General features: G+C 60.4%; 4 protein-coding genes across 5 annotated transcripts in view; 1 reads left to right on the top strand and 3 right to left on the bottom strand.

The window, feature by feature from the left end:
* Positions 1 to 1,147, bottom strand: part of PTSG_08550 (uncharacterized protein) — a gene marked incomplete at both ends in the record, with an annotated part of 7,234 nt that extends 6,087 nt beyond the window's left edge. Inside the window, 4 exons of the mRNA XM_004990286.1 lie at positions 210 to 289; positions 537 to 657; positions 813 to 855; positions 1,133 to 1,147. Coding sequence (XP_004990343.1) covers positions 210 to 289; positions 537 to 657; positions 813 to 855; positions 1,133 to 1,147 — 259 coding nt within the window. The remainder of the gene's footprint in view (positions 1 to 209; positions 290 to 536; positions 658 to 812; positions 856 to 1,132) is intronic.
* A 672-nt stretch (positions 1,148 to 1,819) lies between these two features.
* On the bottom strand, positions 1,820 to 6,912 carry PTSG_08549 (uncharacterized protein; the record flags this gene model as incomplete). Its single annotated transcript, XM_004990285.1, has 15 exons — positions 1,820 to 1,939; positions 2,188 to 2,315; positions 2,563 to 2,676; positions 2,869 to 2,968; positions 3,263 to 3,444; positions 3,693 to 3,815; positions 3,970 to 4,060; positions 4,316 to 4,424; positions 4,685 to 4,724; positions 5,006 to 5,085; positions 5,295 to 5,384; positions 5,609 to 5,697; positions 6,014 to 6,126; positions 6,336 to 6,487; positions 6,734 to 6,912. 15 exons carry the CDS (start codon positions 6,910 to 6,912, stop codon positions 1,820 to 1,822), a joined length of 1,710 nt encoding a protein of 569 aa, XP_004990342.1.
* Positions 6,913 to 7,047: 135 nt separating this feature from the next.
* Positions 7,048 to 7,551, top strand: PTSG_08548 (type 6 nucleoside diphosphate kinase NM23-H6; the record flags this gene model as incomplete). Its single annotated transcript, XM_004990284.1, has 1 exon — positions 7,048 to 7,551. One exon carries the CDS (start codon positions 7,048 to 7,050, stop codon positions 7,549 to 7,551), a length of 504 nt encoding a protein of 167 aa, XP_004990341.1.
* A 665-nt stretch (positions 7,552 to 8,216) lies between these two features.
* Positions 8,217 to 15,000, bottom strand: part of PTSG_08547 — a gene marked incomplete at both ends in the record, with an annotated part of 7,940 nt that continues 1,156 nt past the window's right edge. Inside the window, 7 exons of one of the 2 annotated variants that reach the window (XM_004990282.1) lie at positions 8,217 to 8,656; positions 8,701 to 10,084; positions 10,248 to 11,577; positions 11,761 to 12,656; positions 12,817 to 13,371; positions 13,539 to 13,801; positions 14,402 to 14,987. In XM_004990282.1, the coding sequence (XP_004990339.1) occupies positions 8,217 to 8,656; positions 8,701 to 10,084; positions 10,248 to 11,577; positions 11,761 to 12,656; positions 12,817 to 13,371; positions 13,539 to 13,801; positions 14,402 to 14,699 (5,166 nt within the window). Of the gene's footprint in view, positions 8,657 to 8,700; positions 10,085 to 10,247; positions 11,578 to 11,760; positions 12,657 to 12,816; positions 13,372 to 13,538; positions 14,988 to 15,000 lie in introns of both variants that reach the window. The other variant, XM_004990283.1, reaches the window with a different exon arrangement.

Raw genomic sequence — 15,000 nt, 5'->3', positions numbered from 1 at the left:
GTGGGTTGGTTGATTGGTTTCAAGACAAACAGTGAGCGCATGACAGTAGCATTGAAAGGAGGGATGGAAGGTAGAACACACAGTCAAGGCAAAAAACAGTGACAGAGACAGACAGACAGACACACACACACACACACACACACACACACACACACACACAGGGTAAAGAAGTGCGATAGCTGCGGGCGATGTAACCCGTGAGGACTCACTGAATTCCACGTTGCGCTTGCGGCTGGTCTTGAGGCCATGACACAGGATCGCCTCCAACTGGGCACACAGGCACGTCACCCTGACACAATGGTCGCGTGCATGGCATGAGTCGAAGATGAAGCAGACACGTGCGCAAACAAGGATGAAGACAGAGGTTGGAGACGAGTCCACAGGTTGAAATGGAGCCCTTGATCATACCACACACATACACACAGATACACAGATACACAGCCACACGATCATGCCCACAATACACACAACCACACGATCATACCCACAATACACGCAACCACACATCAACACACAAACTGGGCTGCCGAACGCACTGGCTGTCTTTGTCGGTTGCAATGGTCGTTTTGCCTGCATATTCGCGTTGCACAGCCTTGATGGCGTCCGAGGCGCGGCGAAGAAGAGCATCGCGCTCTTCCTCGTACACCTCGCCGGACGCTGCACACCCCCACAACGAAGCATGTTGGCGGTGGTTATGGAGACGTGAGGTTCGAAGCAAGACACCGTCGCTGCTGAACACCAGTTCGGGCCAGGACAGGTCACTTCGCACCGCACACGGCACACGATAAACACACGCCTTACAGCACACTGACCGTGCTCTCCTTCAGACATGCCCAGGGACCGCTCAATGGAGTTCTGAGGTTTTGGAGGAGGCGATCAAGGTGTGACGATGACAATGAAATGAGGAAGTGTGAGCAGGTAGGTGGTGATGATGCATGCGGTGACATGATGCGACACACAAGAAACTCAAACGAGGGACTCAAGAGCACACAAGAAGCGAGGGTATGCGTGGTGTTGGCAGTGGGAATGGATGCGACAGGGAGCAAGCAGCGGTAGAAGAAGGAGCACGCAAGCACACAACAAGCAAGCAGAAGCAAGCAAGTGTGGTTTGTTGTTGTCCTTTCGCACACACCCAGACCAAGTCCATATCCGCTACAACTTGTGCTGTCGTGAATGAGGTGTGTACGTGTGTGTGTGCTTTTGTGTGTGTGTGTGTGTGTGTGTGTGTGTGTGTGTGTGTGTGTGTGTGTGTGTGTGTGTGTGTGTGTGTGTGTGTGTGTGTGTGTGTGTGTGTGTGGTACGTGTGTGCTTTTGTGTGTGTGTGTGTGTGTGTGTGTGTGTGGTGAGTGTGTGTGTGTGTTCTTTTGTGTGTGTGTGTGTGTGCTTGGTGTGTGTGTGTGTGTGTGTGTGTGTGTGTGTGTGTGTGTGTGTGTGTGTGTGTGTGTGTGTGTCTTCGCAACACGCGTCAGACCACACTGCCTCCGTCTCGCTTGCTTCTTGCTTGATGTGAGTTGATGGTGGTCGCAGGGCTGGTGCAGGTCATGTCGCAGCACATCACAGCACGTGCTTGCAGCATGAAGATGAAGACAGCGAGTGGAGTAACGAAAGGAACAAAAGTGGAGAAGAGGAGGAGGAGGACGAGGACGAGGACGAGGGCGAGGACGAGGAACATAACGAAAACCAAAAGCGCAACGAACATTGATAGGCAAGCAGATGGATGGAAGGAAAGAAGCAAGGAAGCAAGGAAGGAAGGAAGACGGAAAGGAAGGAAGAAGGGAAGAGGTGAATGGCAAAGGAGGCACGGCAGCGGTCCTCATCTTCACTTGACGAGAACAAACTCGTCGTGCACCTTGCGGTCATCACCGCGGACGTATTGCATGTGGAAGTGCGTCATATTGGCCATGATGCGGGTGAACCCGTGGTGGCTGTCGTCCACAAACTGTAAACCAACAATGCACAGCACGCAACAAGGATTGTGAGTGGCACGCGCGGTGATGAGCTTGCGGGTGTGGGGGAATGGAATGCGGGCACACCTACACATTGGGCAAACACACGCACACACGCACACACACACACACACACGCACACACACACACACACACACACACACACACACACACACACACACACACACACACACACACACACACACACACACACACACACACACACGACGCGACACGGCACCTTGAAGATCTCTGGCTGCGGGTTCTGGATGTTCTGGCTGTTGCCTGCGCCGGCCATACCGATGTCGACGGTGACGGGGCCGCGGTAGCCGTCGGCAGTCGTCGTGTTCACGCACTTGTTCTGGTACACTGCAACGTGGGACATGATGTGGTTGTGGTGGTTATGATGGGAGGGGGGGCTGTGGTTGTGGTGATTCTTGGTGTGGTGGTTGGTGGTTGGTGGGAGGTTGGAGAAGGAGGCGATGACAAATGGCGGTCACAAGCAAGCAACAAACTCTGACACCACAACCACCACCTCCCGAGCACCTCTCCAATACATCCTCTCCCTCCCTCCCTCCATCCATCCATCCATCCCTCAATCCATCGATCACCCTACCGTGGCACGTGCGCTGGTAGCTGTGGTGGTGAGCACCAAAGATGAGGTCGACCTTGTTGTCAAACAGCACATCCTCGTACGTCTTGCGCATGTCCTCAGCAACCGTCTGGTCACCTGCACATTGTATATATATATATATATGTGTGTGTGTGTGTGTGTGTGTGTGTGTGTGTGTGTGTGTGTGTGTGTGTGTGTGTGTGTGAGGCGTTGGGAGACAGTACGTACCGCGTTGCCGTGCTTGCGAGATCACCCATACTTCGACCACCAATCACCACCACCACCACCAATCACTGCCGTTGCGCTCACCTCCGTGGGGTTCCCAGTTTGTGGAGTCGATGTAAAAGGGGCGGTGCCCAGCGAAGATGACCCACGGCGTTTTCGTCCGGTCAATGGACTTCAGGTCCCGCTGTTCGCGTCGTAGATTGGGGAGGGGCCGCAGGTATTGTATGTGGGGAAGGAGGTGGTGAAACGTGTTTGTGGGTGTTTTGAGGTCGAGGGAGTGTGTCAACCTTACATTAGTTGCACGCAAATCAAGTCCACGCACGCAAGTCATCCTCGCAGCAGGAGCAACCAATGTAAACACATATATACGCACACACACGCGCGCACACACACACACACAACTGCCAGCAAAGAGCACACCCATTCCAACAGCACAAGCAACACACACACGCACACACACACACGCACGCACACGCACCATGATGTAATCGTGCTGCTTGCTGCCCTGCTTGAAGTCCTGCTCGGTGGAGATCATGATGACGTGAAGGACTCCAAAGTCAAACGCGTACCACGGCTCGTCCCGGCTCTCGGTTGGCATGGGGAAGCGCAGCTCATACGCAACCCCACACTCCCCGCCAGAATCCGTGTTGCCCGTCGTGCCTGTGTTTGGAGGAGGAAGGGGGGGGGGTGTTGTTGGGATGGTCAGATGGTGGGATGGGTGGTTGGTTACATGAAGACTCCTAACCAGCAGCGTGCTGTTGATGCCAAACACACACAAACACAACAAATACACACACACACTCACAACAAACAAACACTCACAATAAACAAACACACACAACAAATACACAAACCTACACACAATAGCATCACATACACGTGCACCTACACACATCACGGCGCAAGACGTGCACCTGTGCCTGGCCAGTCACGCTCGTGGTTTCCGATGGCGGTCATGTAGGGGAGGGAGGTGGCGATGGGCTCAATCTGGTCGTGGAACTGCTCCCACTGCGAAACGTACCCGCGCGCATCTGCACGCACACATGCACGCACGCACATAATGAGGGGATGTTTGGACAGTGACTGTGGTGAGCAACAGATGATTTCGTCACACACACACACACACACACACACACACATACACACACACCCAGAGAGCACGCACAGCACACACGGAGCACGCACATGAGATGTCTCCGATGTGCATGAGGAGGTGCTTGTCGGCGATTTCGGCCTCGATGCCGTCGGTCGTGTTGCGGCTCGGCGCCATGTCCGTCTGATCCGCGGCAGTGGTGGATGTGGTGTGCAATCAAGGGTTGGTGGAGAGGTGTTGAGAGATGAAGCAATCACCTGTTCATGGAAACACAACCACGCTCACTACTTGTTCCACATACACGAGTACACACTCGCACAGCCCACCCCCCCCCCAACCCACACACACACACACATACACACACACATACACGCACATACACACACACATACACACACACATACACACACATACACGCACGCACACGCGCGGTGTCACCTGCTGGAGAGAGTGGTCGAGGACGTGCTGCCCAAGATCGCCAAACGCAATTGCGTTGACGGCGGCGCCTGGGGCGGGGGCGTGGCGGAAGGAGTGCTCCTTGCTGAACCTGTGCACATTGCGTCATGATGGGGAGGGGGGAATTGAGATTGCGTGGTATGATGAACGGAGAAGAAGAGGGGCAACGGAGAACATGGTGGTGTGAGGGGTGGAAAGGGGGCGGGCAGCGCAGAGACGTCGCCGCACCAACAGCGAACAAAAGAACACAAGAAGAGCAGAGTGACTGGAGAAGGGAGGTGATCACGTAACATAAAACGTAACCATGTTCGCCAACACGTGCGGGCGCAGCGGATGCTGTGCAGCCCTTACCCGTGCTTGTCATCGCCAAAGATGTAATACACACGCTGGCCTGCGGAGAGCGTCGGTGGAAAAAAGAGGGGGGGGGGGAGGAGGAGGCGACGAACAAGCAGAGCGGGTACAGCAGGCAAAGTAAGCGCGCGTTGATGATTTTTGGTAGGGACGCAACAAGGGTCTGCACATATACACATTGGTGTTTCCGTACGGAGAAACGCATTTGCACACAAACATCCGTCGTCACAACCACCCCAGCTATCGAATAACTAAACTCACGCATCCAACGACCATCTCATCGGCCATTCACGCAACCGACGCGTTCGCAGCGCGGCTGACCTGGGCTGAGGTTGGTGATGATTGCAGAGTGGAAGAGGCCTGGCGAGCGGAAGCCAACCGTCACAGCAGGAGGGCCGCACCTTCAAGATGCAGCAGCAGCCAGGATTTGTGGGGGGGGGCAGTAGTGTAAGGTAGTGGAAGGTGGTAAGCACTCACCTTGAGATGGGTAGACACACACAATGCACACACAGTCACACACACGCACACACACACAACACACACACACGCACACGCACACACACAAGCACACGCACAATCACGCAAGCCCCCTCTTGCCCTGTCAACGCACATGTCCTTGGTTGTGTATGTGTAAGAGTGGGCGTGGGCCGTGTGTGTGTATTCGCCAGAGGAAAATCCCCAGCGCACAACGGGAGACGTACTGAAATACGGAGACCATGAAAGGAACGCGAGCTGGCGTGTGAATATGTTTGCATGTGTATGTGTGTGTGTGTGTGTGTTTGTGTGCGCGCTTGCATGTCCGTGATTGCAAGCAAGTATACGTGTGTGTGCTTGCATCATAGCAGCAGCTGCGAGAGCAAAGTGCTTCACAATGCGTCACGTGTCATCCGTGGAAATCATCGCAAGTAAAACCAAACCACCGACCTGTTGCGAGTGGTCCATGAGACCTTCATGCTTGTCGTGTCGTTTGTCAGTGACACGCGGCCCTGCAGCGGCTCGTTTGCGTTCTCCACCTGTCCCCGCACATCGCATCACACCGCGCGGTGACGGTAACGGCGGTATCAGATGAGGGATAGGCGGGACACAATTCCCCCGCAGCACGACCAACAGCCCACATGTCTCGCGCGCGCGCACACACACACATACAGAGAGGCGTACGCACATACATACATACATACATACATACATACATACATACATACATACATACATACATACATACATACATACATACATACATACATTCATACATACATACATACATACATACATACATACATACACACATACATACACACACATACACACACATACACACCGCGACGTCACCTTGACGGGGTTGGAGGCTGTGGCGGCCTTGGGTTTCTCCAGCCCATCGCGGAAGAAGACGAAGACGTAGTCGTCACGCATGTTCATGAGACGAAACACAAAGCTGCCAGACCCTGGCAACGTGATGGGCAGTGTGCAGATAAAAGGCCGGGCAGCCACGACGATGAGATGCTCTGACAATACCACCAGCTGCACATATGCACGCGCAGACATACACACACGCACATGCACTCGCCGTGCACACAAATACGCGCCACAGACTCCATGGGTAAAGAACCGCTTCCGCAACTGAGATGAAGCTGCTTTCCCCCTCATCGCTGACCAGTCTTCAGGTAGTCCTTTGAGAAGGCGGCAAACTGGAACTTGATGGGCGCAGTGTTCTTCACATCATCGTGCTGAAGGTATGCACCGATCCAATCGTTCAGGCTTGGCTTGCTCACACCACTCCAGGACACGGTGATGTTGTCGCCGTGCCTGCAAAGGTTGCCGGCATGCGTTCACATGTGTGTGTGTGTGTGTGCGTGCGCGTGTGCGTGTGTGTGTGTGTGTGTGTGTGTGTGTGTGTGTGTGTGTGTGTGCGCGTGTTGGGTGAGTACACCAAGGCAACCAACAGCATGAGGGTTGGTCAAACATGCAACACATGAACAAAGGCAGTGCAGACAACAACACGCGGCATACACTCTCCTGAAACACAAACACAAACAAGCACACAACGCATACTTGAAGGTGGCTGGGCTGGCTTGGACGGAGATGGACGAGTTGCCAAAGTCACGCACGACCTCCACCTTATCCACGCGAATCAGCTCCAGAGGGCTCGGGCCTTCCGTGCCATGCACAGGGGTGACAAGCACGCCACCGCCGCAGCACAGCAACGCCACAACAGCAACAAGCAGCTGCATCTTCAGTGTTGTTTCTCTTTTTTTTTTGCTCTCTCTCCACTGCATGCACACAAACAAGCAGAAAAAGTGTCTCACCACCCAATACACACACACAAAAGCACACACACACACACACACACACACACACAAACGAGGATGTTGAAGGAGGTGACGCTGGCGCTGTTGAAGCCAAGCATCGCACAACACCCACACAGGCTACAGACGGTGCTGCGGTCCATCCACGCGAGCGGGTTCCAGATTGTGCGGTCACGCGAGTGCTTGCTAACGAGGGAGCAGTCGCAGGAGTTCTACAAGGAGCACAAAGGACGCTTTTTCTACCGCCGCCTCGTCGACTACACAACCAGCGCCCCGTCAGTGGCACTCGCACTCGCACGCAAGGACGGCATCAAGGTTTGGCGCTCCATTATGGGGAAGACAAAGGTGTACCAGACGCACATCCACGAACAGGCCACCATCAGAGGGCTCTTCGGCGTCAGTGACACGCGCAACTGCGTGCACGGATCAGACTCGCCGGACTCTGCCAGACGAGAGCTCGCCATCTTCTTCCCCGACGAGGACTACAACCAACTCGTCAGTGAGGCCAACGCTCCAGCACACGATACGAAACCCCACAGCACAAGCAAACCCCACGACCACTAGCCAAGCCGTCGCCAAGCACGAGTCAGCCTCGCTACAGTGCAACCCCTTCGACAGCATCGCTGCCGCCACTGTGCGCCCCCATCCCTGGCCCCTCTTCTGCGCCAGTGTTTGCTACTCCCCTCGCTCCTGTCACGCACTTGTGCACGTGCTCAATGTGCATCGCGCACACATCATGTCACCTTCCTCTTCCTCGCCAACGAGTCCTTTGTCATGTCAGCGGGTCAGTGATGACGGCGCTCAGCCCCTTCTTGCTTCGAGTCGTTCAATCAGACTTGATGAAGTAAACAAAAGTAGAAACGCATTCCAATATGGGTGCCACACGGCAGTGAACAAAGTAACAAGGGCAACAGTCATTAAGAGCAAACAAGCACAGAGCAACAAGTTCAAAGAGCAAACACATGCAGGCAGGGCTGACAAGTCATGCAAGAAACAATGTCCAGAGCAACTGCAGTCGGACACATCATCAACAACGCGCACTCTCTTGCGACACAACACCACCACTACACACCCCTACACTCTCCACACGCGATCACACACCCGCATGAAATGCACACACACACACACACACACACACACACACACACACACACACACACACACACACCAACGCAAGCTACACGCCAACACACAACGTGCACGCACGCAAGTACGCGACAGCAAAGAGACTACTTCTTCTTGTGCACTTCATCGTGGTGCTTCTTGCTGAACTTGAAGGCGGCTGTGTCTTCGAGGCTGGCGTCCTGGTAGTGGTAGCGGTGCTTCTCCACGTACTCCCGAATAAACTCGTCAAGCGACACCCAGCCCCCGCCAACACGCACCATGAAGTTGTTGCCGCGCTGCGCCACATTCACCACCTTAAAGTCGTTGCCATACCGGAACCGGTACTTACCCCGACCAAGGAACGACACGTGCTCGTCCCCAAGCCCGTGCTTCTGCAGCACGTCAGACACCGCCCTGTGCACCGCGTCCTTCGACGCCTTGACAAACGCGCTGCTCAGCCGCCGCGATGGCGTCTCCGGGCGTGGGGACCGCGCCACCCTGGACGACGACGACGATGTCGACGACGCCCGCCGCTGCAACCGCTCCCGCAGCGCGTCAGTTCCTTCTGCAGCCGCGCAATCTCCTCCCTCGCCTCCGCAAGCAGCGCACGCGTCTGCTCCAACTCCGCCGTCAGCGCCGCCACCTGCTCGGCTGCGGGCCGCATGTCCTCCAACTCCTGGTGTGCGGCCGCAACCTCCTCCGCCCGCGCCGCGCGTGCCATCGCCTCCTGCAGGTCTGTGCGCAGCTGTGCGGCTGCTGCAGCCTCTTCCTCCACCGCTGCCGCCCACTCCCGCCGTTGCTGCTCCACCTGTGCCTCCAGGGCAAGGGCCTTGGCCTCAAGCTCGGCAACCTGCTGCGACAGGCGCCGGTTCTCTGCCTGGGCAGCGGCAGCGCGCGCGTTGCCTTCGTCCTGCTTGCTCTCCTCGCACGCCCTCAGCGCACGTGTCAGCTCATCAACACGTGCTTGAAGGCGCGCAATCTCATCAGCACTGGATGCGGCTTCAGACTCCAGCCGCGTAAGGTTGGCCTTGTCTGTCTCACTGACGGCACGAAGGGCTGCCAGCTGCTGCTCAAGGTCCTGTGCTTTGCTTGCAAGCTCGGATTCACGGTGCTTGCTGTCATCGCTGGTGGCGTCGAGGCGTCGCTCGAGCTCGGCAATGCGGTCCTTCAGCTCGCCCTGCACCTTGCCGTGCGTCGCCTTGCTCTCCGCAAGTGCCTCGTCCATGGCTCGCTTGTCTTCCTCCCGCAGCTCCTGCAGCTTCTTCTGCTGCGCCCGCAGCGCTTCCTCCTCCCGCGCTGCCTCAGCAACAGCGCCCTCAAGCCGCTTCACCTCCCCGGCATGCGCCTGCTTCGCCTCCTCAAGCTCCCGCCTTGCAGCATCAGCGCCCTTCCGCGCCTCCTCAAGCGCTTTCTGCGTCTCCTCAAGCGCACCTTGCGTCTTGCGCTGCTTCTCCGCGCTCGCCGCTGCGTCCTTCTCAGCCTCCCGCTGTCCGTCCTGTGCTCGCCGCAACTCGCCCTCAAGCTCACTGCGCGCGCTCGCACTCGCATCAAGCGCCTCCTGCAGCTCGCCAACCTCGCGCATCTTCTCCCCGCACAGCTTCTTCAGCCGCGCAACCTCCGCGCTCTGGTCGCTCGCCGCAGCCGCCTCCTGCTGCTTCTCAAGCTCAACGCGCACGCTCCACAGCTGCGCATCAAGCTCCTCACGCACCTGCGTCTCCCGCGTACGCGCCTCCCCGACAAGGCGCTCGAGCTCCGCAATCCGCTTCGCCTGCTCCGTCTTCACGGCCTCGTACGTCGCCTCGCTCGCACTCAGCGCCTCGTCCATCTCCCGCCGGTCCTGCTCACGCAGTTCCTTCTGCTTCGCGCACGCCGCACGGCTCACCTCAAGCTCACGCGCTGCCTCAGCAACGCGCTCCTCAAGCTCCCGTGCAGACGCCTCAGCAGCACGCGCTCGCTCCCCAGCGCTGCTCGCCTCCGCTGCCGCCTTGGACGCCTCATCGCGCGCCGCACCAAGTGCCGCCTCGCTCGCACTCAGCTAAGCCTCACGCTCGCCCAGGCTCTGCTCAAGATGCGTCAGCGAACCTAACGAAGACAAAGCTCCATCCGCGCGTCCTCAAGAGCTTTCTGCGTCTCATCAAGCGCACCTTGCGTCATACGATGCTTATCAGCCCTCGCCGATGCGTCATTCTCAGGCTGCCGCTGTCCGTCCTGTGCTCGCCACAACTCGGCCTCAAGCTAACGCGCGCGCTCGCACTCGCATCAAGCGCCTCCTGCAGCTCGCCAACCTCGCGCATCTTGTCCCCACACAGCTTCTTCAGCCCCGCGACCTCCGCGCTCTGGTCGCTCGCCGCAGCCGCCTCCTGCTGCTTCTCAAGCTCAACGCGCACGCTCCGCAGCTGCGCATCAAGCTCCTCACGCACCTGCGTCTCCCGCGTACGCGCCTCCCCGACAAGGCGCTCGAGCTCCGCAATCCGCTTCGCCTGCTCCGTCTTCACGGCCTCGTACGTCGCCTCGCTCGCACTCAGCGCCTCGTCCATCTCCCGCCGGTCCTGCTCACGCAGTTCCTTCTGCTTCGCGCACGCCGCACGGCTCACCTCAAGCTCACGCGCTGCCTCAGCAACGCGCTCCTCAAGCTCCCGTGCAGACGCCTCAGCAGCACGCGCTCGCTCCCCAGCGCTGCTCGCCTCCGCTGCCGCCTTGGACGCCTCATCGCGCGCCGCACCAAGTGCCGCCTCGCTCGCACTCAGCTCCGCCTCACGCTCGCCCAGGCTCTGCTCAAGCTGCGTCAGCGAGGCCTCCCGAAGCCGAAGCTCCGTCCGCGCGCGCTCGTGCTCCTTCTGCAGGCTCTCAAGCGCACCTTGCGTCTTGCGCTGCTTCTCCGCGCTCGCCGCTGCGTCCTTCTCAGCCTCCCGCTGTCCGTCCTGTGCTCGCCGCAACTCGCCCTCAAGCTCACTGCGCGCGCTCGCACTCGCATCAAGCGCCTCCTGCAGCTCGCCAACCTCGCGCATCTTCTCCCCGCACAGCTTCTTCAGCCGCGCGACCTCCGCGCTCTGGTCGCTCGCCGCAGCCGCCTCCTGCTGCTTCTCAAGCTCAACGCGCACGCTCCGCAGCTGCGCATCAAGCTCCTCACGCACCTGCGTCTCCCGCGTACGCGCCTCCCCGACAAGGCGCTCGAGCTCCGCAATCCGCTTCGCCTGCTCCGTCTTCACGGCCTCGTACGTCGCCTCGCTCGCACTCAGCGCCTCGTCCATCTCCCGCCGGTCCTGCTCACGCAGTTCCTTCTGCTTCGCGCACGCCGCACGGCTCACCTCAAGCTCACGCGCTGCCTCAGCAACGCGCTCCTCAAGCTCCCGTGCAGACGCCTCAGCAGCACGCGCTCGCTCCCCAGCGCTGCTCGCCTCCGCTGCCGCCTTGGACGCCTCATCGCGCGCCGCACCAAGTGCCGCCTCGCTCGCACTCAGCTCCGCCTCACGCTCGCTCCAGGCTCTGCTCAAGCTGCGTCAGCGAGGCCTCCCGAAGCCGAAGCTCCGTCCGCGCGTCCTCAAGAGCTTTCTGCGTCTTCCTCAAGCGCACCTTGCGTCTTGCGCTGCTTCTCCGCGCTCGCCGCTGCGTCCTTCTCAGCCTCCCGCTGTCCGTCCTGTGCTCGCCGCAACTCGCCGTCAAGCTCACTGCAGCGCGCTCGCACTCGCATCAAGCGCCTCCTGCAGCTCGCCAACCTCGCGCATCTTCTCCCCGCACAGCTTCTTCAGCCGCGCAACCTCCGCGCTCTGGTCGCTCGCCGCAGCCGCCTCCTGCCGCTTCTCAAGCTCAACGCGCACGCTCCGCAGCTGCGCATCAAGCTCCTCACGCACCTGCGTCTCCCGCGTACGCGCCTCCCCGACAAGGCGCTCGAGCTCCGCAATCCGCTTCGCCTGCTCCGTCTTCACGGCCTCGTACGTCGCCTCGCTCGCACTCAGCGCCTCGTCCATCTCCCGCCGGTCCTGCTCACGCAGTTCCTTCTGCTTCGCGCACGCCGCACGGCTCACCTCAAGCTCACGCGCTGCCTCAGCAACGCGCTCCTCAAGCTCCCGTGCAGACGCCTCAGCAGCACGCGCTCGCTCCCCAGCGCTGCTCGCCTCCGCTGCCGCCTTGGACGCCTCATCGCGCGCCGCACCAAGTGCCGCCTCGCTCGCACTCAGCTCCGCCTCACGCTCGCCCAGGCTCTGCTCAAGCTGCGTCAGCGAGGCCTCCCGAAGCCGAAGCTCCGTCCGCGCGCGCTCGTGCTCCTTCTGCAGGCTCTCAAGCGCACCTTGCGTCTTGCGCTGCTTCTCCGCGCTCGCCGCTGCGTCCTTCTCAGCCTCCCGCTGTCCGTCCTGTGCTCGCCGCAACTCGCCCTCAAGCTCACTGCGCGCGCTCGCACTCGCATCAAGCGCCTCCTGCAGCTCGCCAACCTCGCGCATCTTCTCCCCGCACAGCTTCTTCAGCCGCGCGACCTCCGCGCTCTGGTCGCTCGCCGCAGCCGCCTCCTGCTGCTTCTCAAGCTCAACGCGCACGCTCCGCAGCTGCGCATCAAGCTCCTCACGCACCTGCGTCTCCCGCGTACGCGCCTCCCCGACAAGGCGCTCGAGCTCCGCAATCCGCTTCGCCTGCTCCGTCTTCACGGCCTCGTACGTCGCCTCGCTCGCACTCAGCGCCTCGTCCATCTCCCGCCGGTCCTGCTCACGCAGTTCCTTCTGCTTCGCGCACGCCGCACGGCTTCACTTCAAGCTCACGCGCTGCCTCAGCAACGCGCTCCTCAAGCTCCCGTGCAGACGCCTCAGCAGCACGCGCTCGCTCCCCAGCGCTGCTCGCCTCCGCTGCCGCCTTGGACGCCTCATCGCGCGCCGCACCAAGTGCCGCCTCGCTCGCACTCAGCTCCGCCTCACGCTCGCCCAGGCTCTGCTCAAGCTGCGTCAGCGAGGCCTCCCGAAGCCGAAGCTCCGTCCGCGCGCGCTCGTGCTCCTTCTGCAGGCTCTCAAGCGCACCTTGCGTCTTGCGCTGCTTCTCCGCGCTCGCCGCTGCGTCCTTCTCAGCCTCCCGCTGTCCGTCCTGTGCTCGCCGCAACTCGCCCTCAAGCTCACTGCGCGCGCTCGCACTCGCATCAAGCGCCTCCTGCAGCTCGCCAACCTCGCGCATCTTCTCCCCGCACAGCTTCTTCAGCCGCGCGACCTCCGCGCTCTGGTCGCTCGCCGCAGCCGCCTCCTGCTGCTTCTCAAGCTCAACGCGCACGCTCCGCAGCTGCGCATCAAGCTCCTCACGCACCTGCGTCTCCCGCGTACGCGCCTCCCCGACAAGGCGCTCGAGCTCCGCAATCGCTTCGCCTGCTCGGTCTTCACGGTCTCGTACGTCGCTCGCTCGCACTCAGCGCTCGTCATCTCCCGCGTCTGCTCACGCAGTTCCTTCTGCTTCGCGCACGCCGCACGGTTCACCTCAAGCTCACGCGCTGCCTCAGCAACGCGCTCCTCAAGCTCCCGTGCAGACGCCTCAGCAGCACGCGCTCGCTCCCCAGCGCTGCTCGCCTCCGCTGCCGCCTTGGACGCCTCATCGCGCGCCGCACCAAGTGCCGCCTCGCTCGCACTCAGCTCCGCCTCACGCTCGCCCAGGCTCTGCTCAAGCTGCGTCAGCGAGGCCTCCCGAAGCCGAAGCTCCGTCCGCGCGTCCTCAAGAGCTTTCTGCGTCTCCTCAAGCGCACCTTGCGTCTTGCGCTGCTTCTCCGCGCTCGCCGCTGCGTCCTTCTCAGCCTCCCGCTGTCCGTCCTGTGCTCGCCGCAACTCGCCCTCAAGCTCACTGCGCGCGCTCGCACTCGCATCAAGCGCCTCCTGCAGCTCGCCAACCTCGCGCATCTTCTCCCCGCACAGCTTCTTCAGCCGCGCAACCTCCGCGCTCTGGTCGCTCGCCGCAGCCGCCTCCTGCTGCTTCTCAAGCTCAACGCGCACGCTCCGCAGCTGCGCATCAAGCTCCTCACGCACCTGCGTCTCCCGCGTACGCGCCTCCCCGACAAGGCGCTCGAGCTCGGCAATGCGGTCCTTCAGCTCGCCCTGCACCTTGCCGTGCGTCGCCTTGCTCTCCGCAAGTGCCTCGTCCATGGCTCGCTTGTCTTCCTCCCGCAGCTCCTGCAGCTTCTTCTGCTGCGCCCGCAGCGCTTCCTCCTCCCGCGCTGCCTCAGCAACAGCGCCCTCAAGCCGCTTCACCTCCCCGGCATGCGCCTGCTTCGCCTCCTCAAGCTCCCGCCTTGCCGTATCAGCGCCCTTCCGCGCCTCCTCAAGCGCTTTCTGCGTCTCCTCAAGCGCACCTTGCGTCTTGCGCTGCTTCTCCGCGCTCGCCGCTGCGTCCTTCTCAGCCTCCTCCGCCGCTGTATTGAGCCGTTGATTGAGCTGCGCGATGGTGCTGTTGAGTGAGGCCACGTCACTGTCGTGTGTGCGCTGAGCGGTTGCAGCAGCCGCCTGCTGCTCGTCCACCATGGCTTGCAGCGTGGCAACGCGTTCCTTGTGCGCCGCCACGGCTGCCTGGTGTGTTTCCTTGCTCTCCCTCATTTCCTCCTCCAGCTCGCTTCGACGCTGTTCAAATGCCTCGCGCTCTTTCGTCCGCATCTCTTTGCTGTGGTGCAGCTCGTCCCTGACGGCGGCGAGTTCGGCTGCGAGGCGCTTGGTGTCGCCGTTGGTCGCTGCTGCCGCCGCTGCTGCCGCCTCTTCCTGCTTGAGCGACTCTGCCCGGAGCACCTCGGCCTCCTTCTTGGCGGCGGCGGCGGCCTGCTCTGCTGCTTCCAGCTGCTGCTTCAGATGCGCAATGTCGTCCTGCTGCTCCTTGTTGGCGGCGTTGGCGGGCCCTCAGCTTTCTCCGCAGCTCCGCGATGCGCCCGTGCAGGCCTTCCACAACCGCTACGCACACATG

Source organism: Salpingoeca rosetta, assembly GCF_000188695.1.
Source record: "Salpingoeca rosetta unplaced genomic scaffold supercont1.24, whole genome shotgun sequence".
Classification (NCBI taxonomy): Eukaryota; class Choanoflagellata; order Craspedida; family Salpingoecidae; genus Salpingoeca; species Salpingoeca rosetta.
Note: the sequence above shows the minus strand (reverse complement) of the source record. Positions and strands in the feature narration are given on the sequence as shown.